The 16878-nt window shown below is 43.5% G+C and overlaps 2 protein-coding genes across 2 annotated transcripts in view; both read left to right on the forward strand.

Annotated features, from left to right (window-relative positions):
• The window catches only part of LOC311179830 (UDP-glucuronosyltransferase 1A1-like), a gene marked incomplete at both ends in the record, with an annotated part of 87606 nt that overhangs the window by 13791 nt on the left and 56937 nt on the right, over window positions 1–16878 (forward strand). The window lies entirely within an intron of this gene.
• Window positions 1–16878, forward strand: part of LOC311180398 (uncharacterized protein) — a gene marked incomplete at both ends in the record, with an annotated part of 34013 nt that overhangs the window by 714 nt on the left and 16421 nt on the right. The window contains one exon of the mRNA XM_084248209.1: window positions 2401–2516. Coding sequence (XP_084104335.1) covers window positions 2401–2516 — 116 coding nt within the window. The remainder of the gene's footprint in view (window positions 1–2400; window positions 2517–16878) is intronic.

The following is a 16878-nucleotide window of genomic DNA, read 5'->3' on the forward strand; positions in this document are numbered from 1 at the left end:
TTTGCCTTGTTTGCTAAGATATGACTTTGTCTTGGAGTACCCCACACCTGTCATGCCTAACATGGTCTTCATTGGGGGGATGAACTGCAAGAAAATGGGAGTCCTGCCTCAGGGGGTGGTTTCCTTTCTTTTTTTTTTTTTTTTTAAAGATTTATTTATCTATGCATACAAGTGCTGGGGTACAGGCCAGAGATGCGGGGGTGAGAGGATTCACCAGAGAGAGTGGGGAACAGAACAGGCAGACTGACCGAAATCCACTGCTGAGGGGAGCAGCGGGCAGACAGGAGAGGTCTGCTGCGCCATGTGGGTAGCTCCCTGGCCGGGGATCGAACTCATGCTGCAGAGGCTGCAGACTGCTTCATAGTGCGGTGCTTACCCCCTTGCGCCACCAGGGAGGCCCCTGGTTTCCTTTCTTTTTGCTCCCCTTGTTTCTTCAAGGTCAGCCATGTCTGTCGTCACTCTCTCCCTCCACTCCTTGAGCTGACTCTGCTCTGGGGGTGGGAGAGCGTGGGGGTGAGGCGCTATGCCTGCAGCCATGGCTACAGGAGAGGGTGACAGGCTGGGGCGGGGTGTGCGGGAGCTCTGAGGCTGAGGTTTGCGTAAAGACAGGGCTCGTGTGTGCGACAGTGGGTCTAGCCTTCAGCAAGGTGTCTGGGGACAGTCCCTTAACCCTGGACTGAGTCCTAGAGTTTTCTGTGCAGACTTTACACGTACCTGTTGGGGAAACAAGTGAAGATTTGACCAAGAGGACACAGCTGAGAGGACAGTCCAGGCCTATATTTGGTCTCCTGACTTGGTCCCAGGCTTTTTCTCAGGACCCTAGACTGTGGTGGATAATCTATAGTCCAAGGAACAAATCTGCCCAGAGACCCATTTTTACCTGCCCGGAGTTAAGGAGCTTTGTACATGCTTAAAGGGACATGTTTAAAGCAACAGAGAGGCCTCCCGGGTGGCACAGGTGTTAATTGGCAGCCACTGCAGCACATGTTCGATCCCTGGCCAGGGAGCTGACCCACAGGAAGCAGCAACCTCTCCTGTCTCCCCGCTGCTCCCCTCAGCAGTAGATTTCAGTAGTTCTGCTGAAATCAGTTCAGATTTCAGCCTGTTCTGCTCCCCACTCCGTCTCTGGTGAATCCTCTCACCCTCCGTACCTCTGGCCTGTACCCCAGCTCTTGTATGCATAAATAAATAAATCTTAAAAAAAAAAATAAAAGCAGCAAGGATATGTGACTGAGAAGGACGTGAGCCACAAGCCCAGTAGCTACATGTGGCCCTGTACAGGCAAGTATTTCCAGGTGTGCCCCTGGCACATGGGGGAGAGGACCCACAGCTACTCAGAAAGCAAAAGCTCGTGCGTTCTCTGTGTTTTTGGTTTTTGTTTTAATATTCACACGCTTGAAAGGTTTCAGACGGTTCTATTTTTCACACAGGGCTCTCTTCGCCAATGCACCTTTCATAAGTAAGAAGGTCTAAGGCAGCTCCCAATGTCCCTTTCCACGCGTTAGCATCTGGGAGCACCGTGGCCAAACAGACAGCGGGGGGCACCTCTGGGAGCTGTGCCCTCGGGGAGGTGGGCACATGTGCACCGGCTCAGGGGGCGCAGGGCATGCACAGAAGCCCCTGCACTGGGAAAGCCTAGTGAGAAGCTGACACGTGGAAGTGTCATCAGAAACATTTGGCTTAAGGAGGAAAAGATCTTTTTGCTGCGTTTGGACCTGTTTTGCAGTAAACACTGCAGTATGATGCCCAACCATGATCTGTACATGTGATCGTTAGGAGCTAGGAAGTGATCCTGCTCAAGTTGCTGCTGCCAAAGGATCACAACATTTCAACACTCTGGAAAAAATATGCACCATGGGATGGTGGAAAGACTTTGGAATCGTGTGGAGGTGGTGGTTGAAAGGACTCGCTATCCCTGAGGCGTTCACTTTAAAAAGGTTGATTTTGTGCTGTGTGACTTCATCTCAATAAGTTATTTAGAAAAAAAGAAGATATATCCTAGAACAGAAAAAACAAGGCCTGATTTACAGCATATCTGTCTGCCTGTCTATGTACCTGTGTATCTGTGCGTGTCTATGTTATCTGGGCATCTCTATTCCCACTCTGACAAATAACACAATTAGGCAATACAGACACAGAGACTTATGAAATGTTGAAAACATTTGACTTCAGACAATCCAAGAAATTCAAATTAACAGTGTATTCAATTTTGCTTATTAAATCAGCAGGCCTATTTTATAGTTCATGATCGGCCCACTCTAAAAGAAATATTCAGGTATTTCTTTTAAAAAGGTGCAAAGCCTTTTGAGAGCCAGAGTTTGGTGAACATTTCTTGCACAGTGCTGTGACGCCCCACCAAAGCGAGTGTGGTCATTCTCCGGGGAGCCTGTGGGTTCCCAGCATCCCCGGGGAGCCAGTGTGGACCGCATCGCCCACGTAGAGGACATCTCCCTGGTTGCTTCTGCAGAAGATGCCCGTGGAGAGGCCCCTGGGTTGTCTGGCTGCTGGTTCCCTGGGTGAGGCCCCCAGGCGTTCCAAAGCCACTGCTTGTACCTCCAAAGCCCCGGTGCCTTGTACCTCACCCCAAAGTAGTTCTGCTCCTGCTGTATTCTTGGATTTGCTTTGTCAACCTTTGTCAACCTTTCTGTCTGTCTCAGTTTTTGATCTTCCCCTGCCTGTAGGTGCTCCAGTCCAGGCGGATACTGGGACCCCGCTCCTTGTCCTTCTTGCCTCAGAGCTGAGGCCCGCCTGCCTGCTGTTTTCCCAAAGGATGACTCAAATTCTAATATCTCCAGTTTAGAAGAGTCCAGCTTTATGTTTCATTAGGAGAACTGCAGTGTTTTTCTTAGAACAAAGGAATTCATTAGAGATAAATTAGAGATAAATCCTAATCTTGTGTACTTGTGATGCAAAACTTGGAAAAGATTGGTTTCCGTTCTTCCTTTTGGGGTCACACATGCCTTGGAGACAAGGCGTGGCCAGAGCTCGGTTCCTAAACAAGCACCCCCTAAATTGACCAGCTGCTCTGTGTGTGTGTGGGGGGGCGGGGGAGATTCAGTGCCAACTGTGCAGGGAAGGTCCAGCTTTCCTTCCCCTACTAGGTCTAGCGATCACACCCTTATCTCTCTTATGTTAATAAAGTAAGAGCCACAAGACTTGGATGGGAGCGAATTTAGAGGTGAAGCTTGCAGCTCAGCTCTGAGTGTTCATTTCCCTGTCTGTGAAATGGGAACACTTAGGAAGTTGTGGTCAGGTTTAATGGAATTCGTGGAGGAACTTTGAAAACTAAATCCACCGCTGCGGGGGACAGGGCTACTTTTGGCTGGAATCACAGCAGGCAGACAGGGAAAGTCAGGGGCACAAAACCCCAAAATGCAAAGTCATTCTTAGTAGACATTCTTACTTGACTTTGGCCCATGTCTACAATTTCATTTAATAGCTTGATTCTCATCCAAAATCTTTATCTTTATAATTGTTTATCCTGGAGATTAGCCACACAGAGGGCACAGTGACAGTACTGCTTCTGTTAATAATTATATGGGGTGCTTAGTGCTAGAATGAGTCAGACTTAAAAAAGAAGAATTCATTAAGAATACCTAAAATGTGACAAATTTGGTTAGTCAAATGATCTAGATAATTCTAGGAGAATGAGGTTGTGGGTTAAAAAAATTTTATTGAGATCTCATCCATTCATTTAAGTTTTTTTTTAAGATTTATTTATTTATTATTTAAAGATTTATTTATTTATGCATACAAGAGTTGGGGTACAGGCCAGCTATGCGGGGTGTGTGTGTGAGAGGATTCACCAGAGACAGAGCGGGGAACAGAACAGACAGATCTCCTGAAATCCACTGCTGAGGGGAGCAGCGGGGGAGAGAGGAGAGGTCTGCTGCGCCATGTGGGTAGCTCCCTGGCCAGCTGGGCATTGAACTCATGCTGCAGTGGTTGGTGTTAGCTTGATAGTGCTGTCTTTAAACCCTGCGCCACCAGGGAGGTTCCCATTCACTTAAAATTTATAGTTCAGTGATTTTTAGGATATCCACAGATTTGTGCAACCATGATCACGATCAATTTTAGCACATTTTCAATAATCTCCAAAAGAAACTCCATACCCATGACTGTATCCCTTTCCCCTCTCTGACTTCTCTGCTTACAGATTGACCTGTCGTGACCACGTTATCCAAATGGAGTTATAGGACTGACTTTCGCACTTAGCGTAATTTCAAGGTTCATCAAAGTTGTGATATTACATTTTATTGCCTCATAATATTTTATTCTGCAGCTATCCAGCTCTTGTCAGTTGATGGACATTTACATTGATTTCACTTGTTGGCCTTTCAATAACGCTGTTGTGAACATTTGTGTACAGTTCAAGTTTTGCGTGGACATGAGTCTTCCATTCTTTTGGGCATATACCTGGGAGAGGAATGGCTGGAGTGTAGTAATCATATGTTAAATTTTTAGGAATTGCCAGGTTGTTATTCCACCATGGTTGTTTATTTATTTATTCATTTTTTTTAATAAATTTTATTGTTATATTCCCCATACAATTGCAGCCCCCCCATTCTGAACCCAATCCCTCCCCTCCCACCCCCGCCCCCCTAAAAGTGTCTCTGGTTCATAGTTTTCTGTTGATTTTGATTTTCACTTTCTTATAGTTATTCATTTTCCTGGTCCCTTATTTAGGTTTTCTAGATTCCTGCTATGAGTGAGACCATCCGGTATTTTTCTTTTTCTTTCTGGCTTATTTCGCTGAGCATGATCCCTTCCAGCGCCATCCATGTTGCTGCAAATTGCATGTGTTTATCTTTTTTGAATGCTGAGTAATATTCCATGGTATATATGTACCACATCTTCTTGATCCAGTCATCTATTTTTGGGCATTTGGGTTGTTTCCAAAGCTTAGCTATTGTAAACAGTGCTGCTATAAACATAGGGGTGCAGGTGTTCTTTGGAATTGATGTTTCTGTGTCCTTTGGGTAAATACCTAGGAGTGGAATTGCTGGATCATATGGAAGCTCTATGTTTAGTAGGTCCAGAAATCTCCACACAGCTCTCCACAGTGGTTGGACCAGTTTGCACTCCCACCAACAGTGCAGAAGAGTTCCTTTTTCTCCACACCCTCGTCAGCATTTGTTGTTGCTAGTTTTTTTAATATGTGCCATTCTCACTGGTGTAAGATGGTATCTCATGGTAGTTTTGATTTGCATTTCCCTGATGGCAAGTGATGTTGAACATTTTTTCATATGCCTGTTGGCCATTTGCATTTCCTCTTCAGAGAAGTTTCTTTTTAGCTCTTCTGCCCATTTTTTGACTGGATTATTTTCTTTGTTGTTGTTGAGTCTCATCAGCTCTTTGCAGATTTTTGTGATCAGTCCTTTATCATTAGTGTTGGGTACAAAAATGTTCTCCCAGTTGGTGGGGTTTCTCTTTGTTTTTGTTATTGTCTCTTTTGCTGTGCAGAAGCTCTTTAATTTGATGTAGTCCCAGCTGTTGATCTTTGCCTTCACTATCACTGCTTTGGGTGATGTGTCTGTAAAGATGTCTTTGATGTGCAGATCACGTAGTGATTCGCCTATTTTTCCTTCTATATATTTTATGGTTTCAGGTCTTATGTCTAGTTCTTTAATCCATTTTGAGTTGATTTTTGTGTATGGTGTGAGGTAGTGGTCAAGCTTCATTCTTTTGCATGTAGCGACCCAGTTTTCCCAGCATCATTTATTGAACAAACTTTCTTTGCTCCAATGCATAGTCTTTGCTCCTTTGTCAAAGATTAGTTGACCATAAATCTGTGGGTTTATTTCTGTATTTTCTATTCGATTCCATTGGTCTGTATGTCTGTTCTTGTTCCAATACCATGCAGTTTTGATGATTATGGCTTTGTAGTATAGTTTGAAGTCTGGGAGTGTGATGCCTCCATTCCCTTCTTTTTTTTTCAGGAGAGCTTTGGCTATTCGAGGTTTTTTGTGATTCCATATGAATTTCATCAATAATTGTTCTATTTCTTTGAAGAATGACATTGAAATTTTGATTGGAATAGCATTGAATCTGTATATTGCTTTTGGAAGGATGGCCATTTTAATAATGTTTATTCTTCCAATCCATGAGCAGGGGATGTCTCTCCATTTCTTTGTGTCTTCTTCTATTTCTTTTAACAGTGTTTTATAGTTTTCTTTGTATAGGTCCTTTACCTCTTTTGTTAGATTTATTCCCAAATATTTGATTTTTTTTGTTTCAATAACAAAAGGGATGTTTTTTTTGATTTCTTCTTCTTCAGATTTATTGTTTGTGTATAGGAAGGCTACTGACTTTTGCATGTTGATTTTGTATCCTGCCACTTTACTGAACTGATTGATGAGTTGAATTAGCTTTTCTGTGGAGTTTTTGGGGTTCTCTATGTATAATATCATATCGTCTGCAAATAGTGATAGTTTGACTTCTTCTTTTCCTATTTGGATTCTTTGGATGTCTTTCTCTTGTCTTATTGCCCTGGCTAGGACTTCCAGTATTATATTGAAAAGCAGTGGTGAGAGTGGACATCCTTGTCTTGTTCCAGATCTTAATGGAATTGCTTTCAGCTTTTCACCATTGAGAATGATACTGGCTGTTGGCTTGTCATAGATGGCCTTTATGATGTTGAGGTATGTTCCTTGTATCCCAAGAATTTCAAGGGCTTTTATCATGAATGGGTGTTGCACTTTGTCGAAAGCTTTCTCAGCATCTATTGATATTATCATATGGTTTTTATATTTCTTTTTGTTGATGTGTTGGATAACGTTGATTGATTTTCGGATGTTAAACCATCCTTGTGCCCCTGGAATGAATCCTACTTGGTCGTGGTGAATTATCTTATGGATACATTGTTGGATTCTGATGGCTAAAATTTTATTGAGGATTTTTGCATCAGTGTTCATTAGGGAGATTGGCCTGTAGTTTTCCTTTTTTGTGTTGTCCTTGTTCGGTTTTGGTATTAGTGTAATGTTGGCTTCATAGAACGTGTTTGGTATTGTCCCTTCCTTCTCAATTTTTTGGAAGAGTTTGTGAAGGATAGGCACTAATTCGTCTCTGAATGTTTGGTAGAATTCATTTGTAAATCCATCAGGTCCTGGGCTTTTGTTTTTGGGGAGGTTTTTGATTACCATTTCAATTTCGCTAATTGTAATTGGTCTGTTTAGGTGTTCTATTTCTTCTTTATCTAGCTTTGGGTGATTGTAGAGTTGTAGGAATTTGTCCATCTCCTCTAGATTATTAAACTTGTTTCCATATAACTGTTCATAGTAGTTACTGATTATTCTTTTGATTTCTGCTGTGTCCGTTGTGATTTCTCCTCTTTCATTGATGATCCTGTTTATTTGTGCTTTCTCCCTTTTTTCCTTTGTGAGCCTGGCTAGGGGTTTGTCTATTTTATTGATTTTTTCAAAGAACCAGCTCTTGGTTTCATTGATCTTTTGGATTGTTTTTTTAGTTTCAATTTCATTTATTTCTGCTTTGGTTTTTATTATTTCTTTTCTTCTACTGGTTTTGGGGTTTTTTTGTTGTTCTTTTTCTAGATCTTTGAGCTTCGAGATTAGGTTGTTTCTTTGAGTTCTTTCTTGTTTCTTGATGTGAGCTTCTATTGCTATATATTTTCCTCTTATTACTGCTTTTGCTGCATCCCATACATTTAGGATATTGGTGTCCTCCTTGTCGTTCAATTCAAAAAATTTTTTAATTTCTTCTTTGATCTCCTCATTAGTCCAGTGGTCTTCCAGTAGTGTGGTTTTTAATCTCCATGAGGTAGGAAAGTTCCTTGCCTTCTTTTTATGGTTTATTTCTAGTTTGATGCCTTCATGGTCAGAAAAGATGGTTGATATGATTTCAATCTTGGTGTATCTGTTGATGTTTGTCTTGTGCCCCAGTATGTGATCGATCCTGGAGAATGATCCGTGTGCGCTTGAGAAAAATGTGTACTCCGTTTTTTTGGGGTTTATTGTTCTATAGATGTCTGTTAAGCCCAATTGCTCTAGGTCCTTATTTAGAGCTTTGGTTTCTTTACTTATTTTTTGTCTTGTTGATCTATCCATTGTTGATAGTGGTGTGTTGAAGTCTCCCACTACGTATGTGTTTTCTCTGATGTCTGTTTTCAGAGAGGACAACAGTTGTCTGATATATTTTGGTGCTCCTTCGTTTGGTGAGTATATGTTAATGAGTGTTATTTCTTCTTGAAGTATTGTCCCCTTGATCATAATGTAGTGACCATTGGGGTCTCTTTTTATCTTTTTGAGTTTGAAATCTGTTTTATCTGATATAAGTATAGCTGTTCCTGCTTTCTTTTTTGGTCCATTTGCTTGTAGGATTGTTTTCCATCCTTTAACTTTGAGCCTATTTTTATCTTTTGTAGCTAAATGTGTTTCCTGGAGACAGCAAAAGGTTGGGTTTTGTTTCTTAATCCAGGCTGCAACTCTGTGTCTTTTTTTTTTTTTTTTTAATAGAGGCATGCTTTATTTATTTATTTATTTGTTTGTTTGTTTTGTTTATACATGCACTGGGTACAGTCAGAAGCGCGGGAGGGTGAGAGAATTCACCAGAGCCAGAGCGGGGAGCAGAGCAGGCAGAAGGACCGAAGTACACTGCTGAGGGGAGCAGCGGGCGGCAGGAGAGGTCTGCGCGCCACGTGGGACCCTCCTCCGGTAGTCGGGGAGCAGCCGGGGATCGAACCGGCGCCGCAGAGGCTGCAGGCAGCTTCGCAACCCAGCGCTCAACCGCTGCGCCACCGGGGAGGCCCTACAACTCTGTGTCTTTTTATTGAAGAGTTTAGTCCATTTACATTTAGAGTTAATATTGATATGTTAACATCTGTATTTGCCATTGTGTTTGTCTTTCCTTTGATTTTATTTATTTATTCTTTTAATAACTTTTTTTTTTTTTTGGCCTTCTTTCATTGTTATTCGTCCCTCTGAGGTTCTGGCTTTAGGACTCCTTGTAGTATTTTTTGGAGTGGGGGTTTAGTTGCAATGAAATTCCGGAGTTTCTGTTTGTCTGGGAAGGTCCATATTCTTTCTTCAAAGAGGAAGGAGAGCTTTGCGGGATAGAGTATTCTTGGTTGGCATCTGTTTTCTTGGAGTCTGTTGACTATGTCCCTCCACTCTCTCCTTGCCCGTAGTGTTTCTTCGGAGAAGTCTGATGTCAGCCTGATTGGCTTTCCTTTGAATGTTATCTGTTTCTTCCCTCTTGCCAGCTTCATTATTTTTTCCTTGTCCTGGATTCTTGGGAGCTTTACTATTATGTGTCTTGCTGTATTTTTTCTTTCGTCGTGGAAGTTTGGTGTTCTTCTTGCTTCTTGTATATCAATTTTCAGCTCCTTCTTCACATTTGGGAAGTTCTCTTCAATTATCTCTTTGAATATTTTCTCTGTTCCTACTTCTCTCTCCTCTCCTTCTGGTATTCCTATAACTCTTATATTTCCTTTCCTCATGGAGTCAGATAGTTCCCGAAGTCTTTCTTCGTTCTTTTTCCTTCGTACTTCTCTTTCCTTTTCTGTTTTGGTTCTTTTTATTTCTGTGTCTTCAAGAGCACTTATTCGTTCTTCCATTTCATCAATTCTGCTTTCATTGCTTTTCCCAGAATTCTTTAGTTCTTCCACTAATTCTTTGATCTCCTGCATTTCTTTTACTTCCCTCTTTAGGGACTCAATTTCATTCTTTTGATCGTTGATTATTTTTCCCTTATCATTGTTTTCCTTTATGACTTCTGTCAGTTTTTTAATCACGGCAATTTTAAATTCTCTTTCTGGAAGGCTCAGAAGTTCTTCCAAGTTACTGTCGTTGCAATCTGGGGGCTGGTTTTCTTTTTGTGGTGTGCTTTTTCTCTGGAGAGTTGCTAGGTTGCGTGTGGTTCTTCTCCTCCCTACTGTCTGTTTTCTAATTTGCCGTATGCGTTGGGACACTGTGTTGTTGGGACTGGCCGGCATCTTGGGTGGGCTTCTCTTCTCCCCTCTGGTTCCTCCAGGAGTCATCTGTCAGTTTCAAGCAGTCTTTATTGGAGAAAGGTCCCTGTCCTAAAATGTCGATGTGGGGACACACTCCCCTGTGCGCCTGGTCTGCCCCGGCGGTGGGTTCCTGCTCCCCCTGTGGGCTTGGACTGCAGGCCAGAGGGGGTCTGGCGTGGGCGAACTTCCCCTGCTCACCTCTGGCTCCTGAGGAAGCCTTCTGCAGGTAGTCTTTACTGAAGAAATGTCCCTGTTCTAAAATGGTGATGTGGGACACACTCCCTGCGCGTCCGGTGTCAGGCACACTCTTCTGCGTGCCTGGTCTGCCCTGGCTGTGGGTGCTCGCTCTCCCTGTGGGCTCAGAGTACTTGTTCGGAAGGGGCCCGGTGTGGGCTAACTCCCCAGCTGGCCACTAGCTCCTTCAGGAGCCTGTGCTGGCTACAAGTCGCTAGGTGGCGCCAGAGATCTCTCCTAGAGCCCTTGGGGAGCTGATTTTCCACCCCGTGGGACAGGGAGCAAAGCGGGGATGGTAGGGTACACCTCAACGGCTTTGGGGTGCTGTGTCTGCCTTGTGCCCCACCGTTGTGGGGAACCCACGCCCCTAATTTCGTGCCCCGGGTCTCAGTTCCAAAGCCCTCAGTTCCAGGACGCGGGCTGTAGCCCAGTTCAGTGGCGCGGGAATGGCGCCTTTTGCACCGCTCCCGTGCCTGGGCGCCTGGTTCCTGCTTACTCAGGGAGGGACCTTCACCTCAGTGAGGAACTCCGCGCGTCTCCCCGCAAGCCTAGGTTGTCTCCCAAGCCTAGGTCGCAGGCGCGGAGACCTGGGCAGCCGCGATCCTGGTCTGCACTTGCTTTTCAAGCGCGCCGAGCGCATCGCTATCCGCGCAAGCTTACCGGCAGCCCGGGCTGTGTGCGCGTCTCCCGGGGTCTTTGTTCTTCTCTAATGGCGCCCGGAGCCGTTCGCTCACCGCCGCGGCGAATCCTGCAGGGTTCGCCTCAGCTCCCGTTCAAGGGGTGTGGTGGCTGCAATAGTTCCTTTCCACTCACAGTCCCGCTTGCTGCGTCGTTTGTTCTTGGTGGCCGTTTTGGTTTGTTGTTTTCCTCCTCTCTGCCGGTCGGATATTTATTCATTTTATTTTATTTATTTATTTAGTTTTTAAGAATTCTAGTATTATTTTTTTTTTAAAAGATTTATTTATTTATTTATTTGTACAAACACTGGGTACAGTCAGAGGTGTGGAAGGGTGAGAGAATTCACCAGAGCCAGAGCGGAGAGAAGAACAGGCAGAGTGACAAAGTACACTGCTGAGGGGAGCAGCGGGCGGCAGGAGAGGTCTGCGCACCATGTGGGACCCTCGCCCTGCGGTCGGGGATTGAACCGGCACTGCAGAGGCTGCAGGCAGCTTCGCAACCCAGCATTCAACCGCTGCGCCACTGGGGAGGCCCTATTTATTCATTTTATAATGGTAAGATGAAAAGTTACCATTTTAAAGGGTGCAATCCAGTGGCATTTAGAACATCCACCATCTCGTACACCAACACCACTGCTTACACAACTTTTTCATCACCCTGAAAAGAAACCCATCCATATGCAATCACTCTGCATTCTCCCTTTCCTCAAACTGGCAGCCACCTTCCTGTCTCTGTGAATGACTCTTCTGGATATTTCACTCAACAGGATCGGTCAACATGTGCACTTTCATGCATGACTTTTTACTTAGCTTAATGTTTTCAAGGTTCATTTACATTGTATCATGCATTACTACTTCATCCCTTTCTAAAAACTTGAAAATCAAATCTCATTTAATCTCATTGACAACATGTTATATATTGTGTAAGAAGCACCCATTTATGCAGTACAGTTCAAAGTATATACAGTTTGGAATACAGATGTTAAATATTGGCGTACTGATAGTAGTTTTGAATTCTGGGTGAACTGCATACAAAATTTACAATTCAAATACTAGGAAATCAGGAAACTGCTTCTCATAATATAAAACTGATACTTTATGAAGCAAAATATTTTTAACAATATTAATTCTCCTGATCCATGAGCAGGGGATATCTTTCCCTGTGTGTGTGTTCTACTTTTTAAAATGATGCCTTATAGTTATAGTTGTATAGGTCCTACACTTCATTTGTTCAGTTTACTCCTGCATATTTGATTCTTTTACGTGTGATTGTGAATGGGAGTGTTTTCTTGATTTTTTTCTCTTCGAGTTCATTGCTTTTTATTTGTAAATTGATTTTGTACTCTGCCACTTTACTGTATTGAATTATTGTTTCAATTAAGTATTTTTTTTTAGTGGGGCTTTAGGGTTTTCTATGTATATTATGTCCTCTGCAAATATAATGATACTTTTACTTCTTTTCCAATTTGGATTTCTTGTATATCTTTCTCTTGCCTAATCGCTCTAGCTAGGACTTCCAACACTATGTGGTGGTGAAAGTGGGCATCCTGTCTTGTAACAGATCTTCCTGGAAATGCTTTCAGTCTTTCACTACTGAGTATAATGTGGGTTTGATATACATGGACTTCATTATGTTGAGGTATGTTCCACTTATCCCTAGTTTCTTTTATATTATTGTAAATGGAGGCTAAAACTTATGAAATACTTTCTCTGCATCTATTGATATGGTCGTATGATTTTTACCTTTTCTTTTGTTGATGTGGCAAATTACACTGATTGATTTTTGGATATTGAACCATGAATGTATCCCTGGAATAAATTCCACTTGTCATGAGGTATGATCCTTTTGATCTATTTTATTGATTTTGTTTGTCTATTTTATTGATTTTTCCCAGTTTTTGATTCCTATTTCATTTATTTCTGCTCTAAATTTTATGTCCTTTATTCTACTGGTTTTAGGTTTTGTTTGTTCTTTTTCTTGATCCTGAAGGTGAAAGTTAAGATTGTTTATTGAGTTCTTTCGTGTTTCTTGATATGAGCCTGTAGTGCTATGTATTTCCCACTTAATACTGCTTTTATTGTGTTCCATAGGTTTGGAAGGGTTGTGTCTTCACTTTCATTGGTCTCTAGGTGTTTTTAAATTTCTCATTTGACTTCCTTATTTATCCAATGGTCATTCAGTAGTGTGCTGTTCAATCTCCACATGTTAGCATTTTTTTCCTTCTTTTTGTGATTGATTTTTACTTAGATGTGATGGTGATCAGAGAATATACTTCATATGGTTTCAGTCTTCATGGTTTTATTGATATAAGTTTTATAACCCATGGTATGGTCTACCCTGGAGAATGTTATACATGCACTTTTGAAGAATATGAACAGCTTTTCTGGGGTGCAGTGTTGTATAAATGTCTATTAAGCCTATGTATTCTCATTCTTTACTTAAGGCTCTTATTTCCTTGTTGATTTTCTGTCTGGCTGATTTGTTCATTGGTGAAAGTGGTTTTTTTTTTAAGATTTATTTATTTTATTTATACAAGCACTGGGTACAGTCAGAAGCGCGGAAGGGTGAGAGAATTCACCAGAGCCAGAGTGGGGAGCAGAGCAGGCAGAAGGACCGAAATACACTGCTGAGCAGTGGGCGTGGCAAGAGAGGTCTGTGCACCATGTGGGACCCTCACTGGTGGCAGGGGATCGAACCGGCGCTGCAGAGGTTGCGGGCAGCCTCACAGCCCAGTGCTCAACCGCTGCGCCACCAGGGGAGGCCCGAAAGTGGGTTGTTGAAGTCTTCTGCCTCTATTGTGTGTTGTTGCTGATGTCTGATTTCAGCTTTAATAATATTTGCCTTGTATATTTGATGCTCCTTTATTTGTTGCATATATATTAATGATTGTTATGTCTTCTCGACATACTTATTGCTTAATCATCACACAGTTTCCTTATGTTTCTCTTGTTACCTTTTTTTTTTTTTTTTTTTAAGCTGGAAGTCTATTTTTAGTTGGAAGACAGTATGGCTGTCCCTGACTTATTTGGGGCAGAGAGAGGAGGTCCTATTTGCTTGTTGTATTGCTTTTCAAACTTTTTCTTTGAGTCTTTAAAACTCAGGCAAATCTCCTGGAGCTAGAAGATAGCTGGGGTTTGTTTCCAATCCAATTGACAACTTTATGACTCTTGATTAATAAGTTCAGTCCAGTTACATATAAGTGGTTATAAGTATATGAGGGTTTGTTATTGCCATTTTGTCTTTTGGTTTGATCAAATTCTTTGTTAATGTTTTTGGTGGATTTTCTTCTCTTTGATTTAGATAGGAGAGTCCCTTTAATTATTCTTTGTGATTGGGTTCTGGAAAATTATTCCCTTCCTGTGGCATCTTAATCTCTTAAATTCTCAAGCTGTCATTTTTTCTGATTTTTCGTATGCCCATTTTGCTGTTTTGGATTTCTCCCTAAGAGTGCAAGTTGCAAAAGCATGGAACATATGGGTTTTTTGTTGTTCTTGATGGTTTGAAATTTTTGTTTACATGCCCAAGAGTGGGGTTGTTGGATTGTATATTTCCATTTTAGATTATATGATGTCTACCTATTCTGCAAACAAGTCCTTCATCAGATACAAGTGTCATTGACATTTTCTCCTGATGTGTGATTTACATTTTCATATTTTTAATAACCATTTTCAAAAAAATATCAATGAAGTCTGATTAATTGCTTTTTATCACTGTTTGTACAACTGTGTCTTAAGAATTCTTTGTCTGCTTGGAGATGTAAAGATGTGCTTCTTATTTTCTTCAAGAAATTTGATTGTTTTAGCTTTTATGCTTACATCAATATGACTGACAGTGGGGAACACCATCTCTTAGGGTTCAACTTGGAGAGATGCCTCTCTTTCTGGAATTTTCCAAGATGACTTCACCCATAGTCATCTGCTTCAACCACCATTATATGTGATTACTCTAAGTCCTCTGTGCTGTCCAGGCTCTTCTCTGGTCCAGATCCATGAAGTCTACCCCTGCGCATGCCTCCTGGAGTTTTGTAGACACCAGAAATGTATGCTCCTTCCTCTCCATGGTCTTCCCTCTCCTCAGGACCTCCACAGTGTCAAGAAACCAGCATCTTACAGGGGACCCAGATCTCTCTATGGCCTCTGAGTCTAATATATGCAAGTAGAAATTGGATGACACCAGTGTCTCAATATAATGTAAGAACATATTCACCCCTTTGTAGGTATAGCTTCTTCCCATAATCAACAGAAGGGGGCTTACAAAGCATAGGTTTTGGGGAAATAGACCTGGGACTAAAGCCCATAGCTGAGAACTTTTTCTAGTGCTCTGTCTACTCATAATTCCCCAATCCAGACGTTGCTCTCCTGGGCTGTGTGGGATGCCCTCTGCCGACCTGCTCCTGCCTTGTCTGGGCCCAGCCTTTGGGTGTGGGCCTCTTGCTGTGAGGGGACTGCCTCTCATTGCTGTTCCCAGGGCTGCTGCAGCTTGGATTCAGGTCCTCATCTGGCACCAAGAACTTCCAAAGAGGACTCCCTGGAGGCAGAGTCCTCAAAATTTATCCTTCTTTGTAAGATGGACATAACAGCACATAGGCCTGGCTGTGCTCACCAACTTCAGGAGCTGCTCAGCCGGAGTTATGGGTTGCTTTGTGAGCCCCTCATAAAGGCGTGTTGAAGTACTAATTCTCAGTATCTCAGAAAGTACATTATTTGGACAGAGTTAAAAGGACGTTGTTAGAGTGGATCCAAATCCAACATGATGGGTGTCCATATAAAAGGGGAAAATCGGACACCCACAGAAGGTAGGCGGGTGAGACACAACGGGGAAAGATGACCAAGTGGCTGGCTGATGCATGGACAAGCCAAGGAAGACCAAGGACTGCCAGCAATCACCAGAAGCCGCAAGAGATAAAGAAACATTGACCCCTTGAAACTTGGGATGAAGGACGTCCCTGCTGCCACTCCCATCTGTCCTCTGCCCTTTGAAATTTGAGGCAATACACATTATCACTCTGCCAGGAGGTTGTTCCACGCCGTCTTTGCTTGCAGCTTGCTCCTATGCTCTTTCAACACTCCCTGGATTCCCCTAGTCATGTTGTTCTCTCCCCATTCTGGATGCTTGTGGCACTTCTGAGCCTTGGGCCAGGTACTGGGAGGACATCAGCGCTGTTGAGAATGAATTTGAGTGGCTTGACGTGGCACAGACTGTGTCTGATCCTGACCCAACACATCCTGCCCAGGGGTGCTGGGAGAGGTGGTCTCGTGCATGCCATCTGTCCAGCCCCCTACTCTGGTGAGAATAGGTTCTGGGGTCAAGATTCCCTTAACACGAGATAAAGAGCCACAGAGCCTGTCGGCCTCATGGCCTGGAGGGGCTCGGCTGGTCCCTGTTTCGACTCAAGACGTGGTCTTTGTCTTTGAGTGAAATGTGTTCATGATGACATCTGGTCCGTGCCCCTTCTGGGTCAGTCGTGGGGGCTGGTGGGGGATTTCTGCCCCTGCACAGGGCCTGGTAGGGGTGAACGGCTGAGTTGGGCTTCCTGAGACACTTACCTGCCCTGGCCCAGAGCCACTGCTGGCCAGTCCTGGCGCTGTCCCCTCTCTGGGTGAGGCGTTGCTCCTGCAGGGCTGCTGCCTTGTGTTGCCCTTGGGGCTCTGGTACTGAGATGCCGTGGGTAGAGGTGTTGGGTCTTGTCTCCCAGGTGGCTGGCACTGTCATAATTTTGCTGTTTCCATGAAGTTAGCGATCAGTCCCCGGGTTGGTAACTGGTGCATGGTAGCCATCCCCGAAAGTTTGGTGAACAGCAGGGTCACCCAGGTAACCCCACAGGGCTTGGGGGAAACAGAAGGACTTCTCAGTCCCTGGCCCCAGGTGGGGGGATGGGCTGGCTGAGCTGCTGGCCATCCTGTGGCCAGGTGGGGACAATGGAATGTGATGACCTCCTCTTTAATGGGGCCCAGTTGGTGCAGTGGTGGGTGGGGGGGGGGGCGGTTACCAGGGCCCCA

Source organism: Talpa europaea, assembly GCF_964194135.1.
Source record: "Talpa europaea genome assembly, chromosome: 1".
NCBI lineage: Eukaryota > Metazoa > Chordata > Mammalia > Eulipotyphla > Talpidae > Talpa > Talpa europaea.